Source organism: Lycium barbarum, chromosome 4, assembly GCF_019175385.1.
Source record: "Lycium barbarum isolate Lr01 chromosome 4, ASM1917538v2, whole genome shotgun sequence".
Lineage (NCBI taxonomy): Eukaryota > Viridiplantae > Streptophyta > Magnoliopsida > Solanales > Solanaceae > Lycium > Lycium barbarum.
In genome coordinates this window covers 138,900,699-138,910,787 of record NC_083340.1, presented here as the reverse complement: position 1 = coordinate 138,910,787, position 10,089 = coordinate 138,900,699, and the positions used below count along the sequence as shown (strand labels likewise).

Below are 10,089 nucleotides of genomic sequence, written 5' to 3'. Positions count from 1 at the left end.
CTTTCTTTGGATTAAAAAACCAGTCAGAGAAACGATTTTTATACATATGTAGTGTATTCGTGTACCAAAACGCTCATATTTTCTGGACTAAATTAAGACAAAAGATTGAGGAATTTTGAGGGCTGAAGCCCAACCTAAAATCACATTTTTAAGGCCCAACTTAACCAAAAATTTTCAGAAAAAGATAAGAGAAAACATGTTTTGAGCTGAGCCCAGTAATTAAAGGAAGAAATAAGATTTTGGGCCAAAAACTCAACAGACTTTAACCATTTTTTTTTCCAGAAAAAGAACATAAATTTGGGCCTAAGCCCATGTCAAAAACATTACTCTTATGTTATAAACAATTGGTTTTAAAGATAAATTCCAGGACCAAAAGTTAGTTTGATTATATAAACAAACTCTTGTAAATTAAACCTGAATAAACAATTTGTAAACATAAAGTTTTAGATAAGGACGTTCTAAAAAACGTATTAAATGGATTAACTCGGACCATGTATGAGTCAAGCATGAACAAAATTTATTTATCTCATACTTTTAAAGAACTTTTTATTTATTATCCTTATATATGAAAGAAACTAATTGTATCCGGGTATTATGAATCCGAACCTAAATACCTATATGTAAAGGGAATACATTCAATTCTTTTCAAAAAATGATATGGAAAATGACAGACTTTTTTCGGGAAATAAACACCAAATAAACAGTTCATGCAAATACTCACACATTGGAATTCAAAGGTCAACCGTATAGTACAGATCTTTAATACTAGGGTGCCTAATACCTTCCCTAGGGGATCACCAGAACCCTTACCTAGAACTTTGGATTAAGAAGGATTTTTCACAGTGTATGAATAAACCCTTCAAAACTAATTTTCCTAAAAATTAGGAGATGACTTTTTTAAAACAAAGTTCGAAAGAGTATCAACGATTTCGAAATAGCTTTTCCGAGCGCTAATCCCGCCTGCGAAAATGCGAACCATCATAGTCTTGATCCTCAGACCCTTGAGCATCCTCTCAGCCTGGACAAAGGAGCAATTAAGAAAACTTTAATGTAAGGAAAAGAAAAATGAGTATTTGATTACCTTGACCCAATCAATACTGGCATGATCTTCACTAGCATTTGCAATAATGAAGTCCATAACTTTTTGTTGCTTCGCAATGACACGGGTTGATGCATCTGCAAATTTAAAAAAAAAAAAATGTGAGATGCTGATCCGGGGATGAGAGATTAATGTGATTTCTGGATAAGAGTTTACCCATGTTCAATGAAGGGCCTTTCTGAGTGAAATAGTAACTTGAATGAAAACCCCGGTATCCTAAATCTTCATTACCAAGATAGGCAAACTTTTTGTGCATAAAAAGGCCGCCCCTCTAAGGAAAAAATAGTTTTTTTTTTTAGAAAACTAGCTAGAATAAATTGTCACTACAGAAAATGAGCAAAAAAACAGAATAAGTTAATAAGCAATTCTATACCGTATGGCAGCACATTGTCTCAGTATTGTGTCCAACATTGTCAAAAACTGTGAAACATATGTGATAGCAAAATCTGTTTTACGTTGCATTTCCACTGTATATATGCTTCTGTACAAATGAAGCAGAAATTTAGTTGGTACATACAATCGGGTTATACTCCTTCCGGATTAAAAAAAAAAAAAAGTCCACTTAGTTTTTTTTTTTTTTTTTTTTTTTTTTTTATAAAAAAAATTGTTCACTTATCAAATTAAGAAAAGATTCACCTTATTCTTTCAAAATTGCCCTTATTTACATATTCCTAAAAGGCTTTTATTACTTCAATTTTCTTTGATATCATTAAATAGGTTCAACATTTGGTTATTCCTAGTTTGACTACTATTCAATTTTTTTTATTCCGTGTTTTTTCACAAATTCCAAGTTTGGATCACTTATGGTTTCGTCTAGGCATTTAAAATTCATTCAAGGCATGTGATGATCAAGAGTCTTATAAATTCCATTTTTTATGCAGAAACCAAACTTTCTTTTATTTATAGGACAAATTTTGGTGGTAAATATTGAAAATTTGCTCCATTTTGACGTTTTGAAATTTTATTTTGGATATTAAACCATGTTAGATGACCATTTTGAGAAGAGAAGTTTAAAGGTTCATTTCTTCTTACTACTTCGGTAAGTGTTGTAAGTTGGAGCACTTTTAACTACTCCATTAACCGACTTAAAGAAGAAATAACGGAGTGTTCTTTTAATCATTGCAATATGTTCATACTAGTTAATGTTAAGTATTGAGTGATCAAGTCCCAATGTTTCAAGCTAATACTCATGGAAATCTTAATTCATGGTAGTTTAGTCAATTTACATATTTTTTTTCTTGGAGTGAGTAGTTTCTTCAGGGGTGTGCAAATGGCTAAGTGGACTTTTTTTTTTTTTATCCGGAGGGAGTATTAATTAATGTGAAAGCACTTACAATAAATGTGAAAAGAAGTTTAGCAACGTACCTTGAAGAAGAGACATCCTTCTCTAGAATAGTGATCTCAGTTTGTTTTCAGGTAGTGCACCAATTGTAATGAAAGAGCGCCGCTCACCATCATAGGCGAAAGCTATTCCACCTAGCTCCGATGCATACTGTTGGATGAGCTTGTCCTGATTTTTTTGCCCTATGCCTGTTGCAGGAATTCCTTCACAATATAGTTCAACCTAAGGCAAAAATGTCACAATTAGCACCATTTACAAATAATGCTAGAAAATTCTTTACATTTTTTCAATAATCGAACACATTTGTTTATGAAGATGTTATAGATGAATATTTAATTACTTTAAAAAGGCATTATAGTTAAATCTGTGCATCACTAATACGCATATTCTTTGAAGAAAAATGTTACATTTCCTTCACAACAAAATAATGGTTAACTAATAAAAACAGTTGAAATTTTTAGGGGAAGAACCGAAGAAGCATACGAACCATATACATGTATATTTGGATACAATTGAGTTGGTGTCCGTGAGTAAATCTCTGATATGCCACAAATTTTAAAGCGTTCATCGATTTATTAAGAAAATTAAAATGGAAGGTATTACAACTATGTCACATAATCCAAATTAGAATTATTAGGATTTTTAAAGTTATAAATACAGTCGAACCTCTCTATAATTGCCATTCGTTATAACAATATATTATAACGGCCTGATTTTCTCCGGAACCGATTTTTCATGTTATATTTTACTTCTCTATAACAGCATTCTACCTATAACAGCAGTGATATTTTTTTTATAGCAGTACACTCTTTGTAAAACTACCTCTCTATAACTGTCATACTTAAATAATGTGTAATAATATTCTGTAAGAAATATATAATGTATAAAAATAAATATTAAAATATTTATCATAATCATCATTAATGTCATGCACAGAGTAAATGACAACAACTTCAACTTATGATAAGCAATTAACAATCTTGCAGAAGCATGGTGTAACACCCCGTAAACTTGAACTAGGTGTGAATATGTAAAAATCTAGTGTTAAGATGATATTTTATCTATATGAATTCATTCTTGATGAATTCGGGTGGAGGATGATCGTTTTGAAGTCAAACCAACTAGTGAAGTTCTTAAGGGCTCTTAAATTCGCCTAAGTTAGCTAGTTTCACCCAAAATGGGAAACTGAAAGGAAAAAGTTTCATTTTCAAAACCCATTACTTTGAAAGTGAAACAAAATGGAAGACCAAAAAAAAACCATCTCACAGTAGTATTCAAAACCACCGCAGAAAACTACTATACACAAATAATACATTCAATCACAAGGGTCTTACTAGGTACCCATAAAAACACATAAGGGTCATTATGTATTATCCCGTAAAAACAACTAAGAAAACCCATATATTATACTATGCTAAAAACAAAAATCCTTTCCCCTTACAAATACTATGATTCAACAAGAAACCCAGAAACAAATATGAAAAGAGCAAAGCAAGAACATATAGATACGGTAGATATAGATACATAGAGAGAGCAGAAATCCCTAGCTAGTTTCAAAACCCTTTTACCCAAAATGGAAAACTGAAAGGAAAAAGGTTCATTTTCAAAACCCATAACTTTAAAAGTGAAACAAAATGGAAGACAAAGCAAAAAACCATCTCACAATAGTATTCAAAACCTGTTGGATTGCAAAACATACAAGATAAGAAGAAAAAGCACTAACCTTAAGTTTAATCGTATGAAAGAGAGATAGAGAGAAGAGAGAGAAAATTTTCTTATTATGTTTTCTGTTTTATTGCTTGGTCAACTTTAGTCTATTACACTTATACAAAAAATCAGAATTAAAACTCAAATGTAAAATGTGCAAGAATTCTAAGTTGAGCCGGGGTCATATTGGGCCTAATCTCCTGAAGTGGGCTGCTGGGTCGTGGAGGTGCTAGCACCCCCTCAAGGTAGAGGGGGAAACCACTCCTAGCTTGGACATAATAATACAATGTGATGCACCATATAAAGATCTAGTCATAAGACCAGCAAGTTGACCATCTGTAGGAACAAAATGCAAAGAAATAAGTCCTGAATTCAAACAGTCTCGAAAAAAATGGCAATCAGTCTCGCTGTGCTCTGTATGCTCATGGAAAACAGGGTGCTTGGCAATATGAAGAGCAACCTGATTATCACAATAAATTGGAATAGGCCCAGAAATAGGCAAACCAAATAGAAGTCTACTAAGCCATGCTAATTTAGCTACAACCATTTGGAGAGCCCTGTATTCAGCCTCTGCTAAAGAAAGAGAGATAGTTGGCTGCTTTTTACTCTTCCAAGAGATAGGACTGCCACCAAGAGTGATAAAGAAAACCAGTAACAAACTTTCTAGTAGTAGCACAAGTTGTCCGGTCAGAGTCTGAAAAAGCTGAGATGAAAAAATTTGAAAAATACCTAAAATCCTTTTTTCACTTTTTTTTACTTTCATTACATTCAAATAACAAAAAAATTCTTTGCAAAAACTATAATTAAAAAAAAACTCCATCTTCAAAATTCCAAATAAATAGAAAAATATTTGGTTTTTCATGACCAAACGCATTTAGCTAGTTTCACCCAAAATGGAAAACTGAAAGGAAAAAGTTTAATTTTCAAAACCTATTACTTTGAAAGTGAAAGAAAATGGAAGGCAAAAAAAAAAAAAATTCAATCTCACAGTAGTATTCAAAACCACCGCAGAAAAATATTATACACAAATAATACATTCAAGCACAAGGGTCTTACTAAGTACCCATAAAAACACATAAGGGTCATTATGTACTAACCCATAAAAACAACTAAGAAAACCCATATATTATACTATGGTAAATAGGAAAAAAGTGTTCGTGTATGTACAATATAAAGTTTGGGAAAAACTTAATGGATGGAAACGTAATAGTTTATTCCGAGCAGGTAAGAAAATCTTACTCAAAACTGTGATTCAAGCTATCCACGCGTATTTGATGGCTATCTTTTTGTTACCTAATAATATTTGCAATTTCATCCACACTATTATCCACACATATTTAATGAATTTTAAGACAATTTATAGAATTACAATCAAGCCTAAAAAATTAGAGCAATTTTGAAGATTTTCCTTCACAGCTCCTTTTATTAACATATATATATAAAAGAGAATAGAAAGAAATTATTCTTTTTTTCTCGTCGAAAGATAATGTTTTAATAACCTGCAAAAGTTCATATGTAAAGCAGAGGAAGTTATAAATATTGTTTAACAAGATTTTTCTTTTATTTAACAAGAATATGCCCACATAAATAATCATGTTTATTGTGAAAATGTCATTTGTTTAGACAAGCAACCATAATCGGGAAAAAACAGCTTTTCTTTGAAAATTTGAATTTAAAATATAAATACTATTTATTTTTACTTTCAGTGACTTTAGTTACTGTTTTAGCAAATTTAAAGTTTTAAACTACCCTTCAGTGCCCCTTGTATTTGATTCGACTCATCCGTCATTATAAGGTCGACTGACAATATGAAGTATAATAATTTTCTCAACTAATCTAACATCAACAAACTATTATAACTTCTCAATTATCACTCAAATCAAAATCGAGTAAATCAGAAATAAAAGATAGTGGGACAAATCCCCATTCCATCAAACCAAACATAGAAACAGTCGTCCTAACTAAAATGTGAGCAGCTTGATTCGTTGATTTTCTAACTAGAGAAACATACACTAATTGAAAACCTTTTATTAGTGTGTTACAATCATAAATAAGAGAATCAAAATAAGAATTAGAGTGTGTTCGGTATGGAGGAAAATGTTTTCCAATTTTCTCATGTCTGGTTGATCAAAATGTTTTGGAAAACCTTTTCTCTAGGAAAACAAGTTCCTTCAAAATGAGGAAAATGACTTCCTTAATGGAAGCAGGGAAAACAAGTTCCCCAAGTAACATTGCGAGTTCATTTTCTCCTCCCCACCTACCCAACACCCCTAACCCCTACCCCTCAACCTTCCCACACCTCGCCACCCCCGAAGCCCCACTCCCCACCCCATACACCACCCAAACTACCCCTCCACCACCTAACCACCCCCACCCCACCACTTAATCAACCCCCTCCTACACCCACCCCCACCACCCCCCACTATCTCCCGAGTCCGGAACCAAAATGACCCAAAAAAAGACAAAGTGAACCAAAATACCCTAACAAAAAAAAGTGGTACCAAAGTATCTTTGACGCAGTAAATTACTACGTTAAAGGACTTAACCATAACGGCACGGTTAAGTCCAATAGCATAATAATTCACTGCGCTATTTTTTTTTTTTTTTTTTTTTTTAATTTTCACACTTTTATTTTTCTCATTATCCTTCACTGTGTCATTTGTCTGTGTTAGTAGATGAATGTCTTTACTTAATTTGAAGCTACTGATAAAGTAATATCATTTTCTTCAAAATTCAACCGTATTCTCGTTTTTTTCAAAATTTAACAGTAGCATTGTTTAAATTCAAAAATTTCATTGTCATTTACTGTGTGATTTGTCTATGTTTTATATAGACATAGACAAAAATTTCATTGTCATTTACTGTGTGATTCAAAAATATTTAATGTAGAACTCAATTTTTTTGTGCGATTAATGAAACTTCGGGTCGTCGTTTTAGCGGTTGAAAAGTGCTCGATTATTAGTGATTGTTTGAAAACTTGTTATCATTAACTTTAAGTTTTTTATTTTAGCGTGTTATTTTTTAGTTAATGTGTAACTTTATTTTTTTATAATTAGCTTAGGATATCACGCGAGTTAGTTATAAGCGATAACAAAGAGTAAAATAGGATTTATCATTAAGAAATAGATACGCAAAAAATATACTTAATTTACTTAAATCATGCATCATGCACCATGCATCCATAATATATCTAATGTATTCTTCTCAATGCTCCCACCTAGATTTGATCCCAGGTGGTTGGCATAAAAAAGAAGTAAAAAAGAGATGGCTAAACCACCAAGACAAGTTTATGAAATTAACAATGGTGACATTTTTTATTATTTATTAGGTTCACTAATGCTATCTAAATTGTTTTCATAAATTGAATTTTGAACCTTGAAATTGACCTTCAAAACATCATTACCACGGGATTACCATCTCGAAATATATTTTTGATCATTAGAGTTTTACTAAAGATGAATGAAAATCCAATCTGGTGCAAAATTCAAATTGAATGGGATAAATCAGGTTTTTCTAAAAATTGGCCTGGCCAAACTGGCGGTTTGTGCGGCTAGATCTCGAAAAAATATCCAAAATAAAAAAAAAATCGCGTAAATCTGACGTGCGAGCGTAAAGTTATGACCGTTTAAAGTTTCACCAATTTCTCCCTACTACTTATTTTATAATTTTATCTTACTTAAGTATACTGGATAAAAAATTTATGGGACTTGCATAACACATTCATTTAGTGCGTTATTCAAACAATTTTTTTTTAAATGATGTCATTAACACTGTAAATTACTGCGCTATTAGACTTAACTGCGCCGTTACGGTTAAGTCCTTTAACGCAGTACTTTGGTACCATTTGTTTTGTTGGGGTATCTTGGTTCACTTCATTTTTTATTTTTTTTTGGGTCATTTTGGTTCCGGACTTCTATCTCCCTCTCCACACCTATAACCACCTACACCACCCCTACCCCTATCACCACCTACCCCAACCCCTACCTCTCACCTCCCTACCACCACCCCCTATCTCTTAACTTTGCAAAACTAGGCACTTTGTGAAAGTAGCACTTTTCAAAAATAGCAACTTCACAAAAGTAATCACTTTACAAAAATAGCCGCTTTTAAAAAGTATTACTTCCGAAAAGTAGCTACTTTTCAAAAATAGGTGTTTTGCAAAAGTAGTCACTTAAGAAAATAGTCACTTTTAGAAAATAGCCACTTTGTGAAAGTAGATACTTTTTAACAAATAGTCATTTTTTGAAAGTAGCCAATTTTCATAAATAGTCATTTTGTGAAAATAGTTACTTTTAAAAACTAACTACTTTGCAAAAGTAGCCATTTTTGTAAATTGCCTTGTTGTTAAAGTATTAAAATAAACATTTTTGCAATATTCCCTTTGTAAGATAGTGTCCACTTTTGTAAAGTAGCTATTTTTAAAATTGACACAAATATTACTACTTTTGTAAAGTGGTCATTTTTTGAAAAATGACAAAAAAGTTGCTATTTTTGCAAATTTGCATTTTCAGTCGTTTTGCAAGAAATATAATTTTGCAAAAATTTCCATTTTATGACACTTTTTAAAAATGGCCCATTTACAAAATATCCATTTTGTGTCACTTTTAAAAAATGGCTAGTTTTTCAAACATAGTCACTTTTCTGGATTGTCTTTCAAAGTGTAAAGTAGTCATTTTGGTTGTCTTGAAAAAAGGCTATTTGCAAAGGTATATACGTAGTTGGTTATCTTATAAAAATAGCCACTTTGTTAAAGTAGGATCTTTTGCAAAATGTGGGGTGGGGGTAGTAGGGAAGGTTGGAATTTAGGTGTGTGTGTGTGTGGGGGGGGGGGGGGGGGGGTTAGGAGGTGAGAGGTAGTGAATTGGGGGTTGGAGGTGCATGTGGTTAGAGAGTTGGATTGATATTTCTGTCATGTCAAACCAAACACTGGATCATGTTTTAATAAGTAGGAAAATCACTTGTTTTCCAAGAAATCATTTTCTAGGAAAACATTTTCCATCATACCAAACACACCCTTATTTGAAATGTTTCTTTGAAGAGTTTGATGAACTAGTTGATTATCTGTCTCAATTACCACACAGTATTAGCAAAACAGCTCTTCAACCAACTGAGAGCTTCCCAAACGCGCATAATCTCTTAAACTAACGGGCTAGGTACTTTATTTAAAAACCTTGCTTCCCCGACAATGAAATTCCTCTAGCGGTGCATATCAACATTCTCACGCGAGATCACTATGAATATCAAAGCTAGCATCTGTGTTATATTTATCTCATTCTCATTCGTTTTTTTCCATTTAGTAATATGATTTTTAGTGGATGAAGCACCACCTAGTAGTGATAACGCCTTTTCCATCCAGAATACTTTATAAAAGTGACTTCAAAAGAATTATATTTGGTGCTAGCTGTTTATTATTCTAATGTAAGGTATTTCAGAATGTTAAGATCCCATTCCCTTTTCTAGGGCTTGAGCAAGTCGGATACCATTAGATCATCAATATCGGACCTATTTTCAGTAGGAATAAAATGAGAACTAGTAATGGGTATGCACGAGTCAGTTTATACCTGTGTAGCACATCATCTCCAATTCGGCGTAAGAACCCTCGTTGTAACACAGTTTTGCCTGCATATAATGAGCGCAAGACAAAACTCGAATTCGTACTAATATTAGCTTGTAGAAATTTTGAGTTAGCAGAATATTTAGCCTTCAATAATTTACTAACAACTGAATCCAGCCGGGTGATAACATTCCATCTTGTCGTTGCTAGCATTGTCATATTAAATTGTCTTAACTCCCGAAAACGACACCTCCATCCTCCTTCCTAGCTAGAACGCATATTCTTCCATGAGAGCAAATGAATACCTTTTCCTTCCCTCACTCTATTCTTTCACCAAAATTCATTCCTAGCAGTTTGGATGTAATTGTAGAAATTATTAGGTAACAA

General features: G+C 32.6%; 1 protein-coding gene across 1 annotated transcript; it reads right to left on the bottom strand.

Moving 5' to 3' along the window:
* Positions 1–689: 689 nt before the first annotated feature.
* On the bottom strand, positions 690–4,228 carry LOC132638705 (protein argonaute 4A-like). The gene is made up of 6 exons (XM_060355498.1): positions 4,165–4,228; positions 2,465–2,663; positions 1,473–1,580; positions 1,256–1,370; positions 1,082–1,176; positions 690–1,018 (listed from the first exon to the last, which is right to left on the bottom strand). Exons 3-6 carry the CDS (start codon positions 1,485–1,487, stop codon positions 875–877), a joined length of 369 nt encoding a protein of 122 aa, XP_060211481.1. The 5' UTR covers positions 1,488–1,580; positions 2,465–2,663; positions 4,165–4,228; the 3' UTR covers positions 690–874.
* Between the last annotated feature and the right edge of the window lie 5,861 nt (positions 4,229–10,089).

Coding starts and splice junctions, on each gene's coding strand:
- LOC132638705 (XM_060355498.1), bottom strand. Junction 1,177..1,255: donor AGGCCCTTCATTGAACATGG/GTAAACTCTTAT, acceptor TTAAATTTGCAG/ATGCATCAACCCGTGTCATT. Junction 1,019..1,081: donor CCAGTATTGATTGGGTCAAG/GTAATCAAATAC, acceptor TCCTTTGTCCAG/GCTGAGAGGATGCTCAAGGG.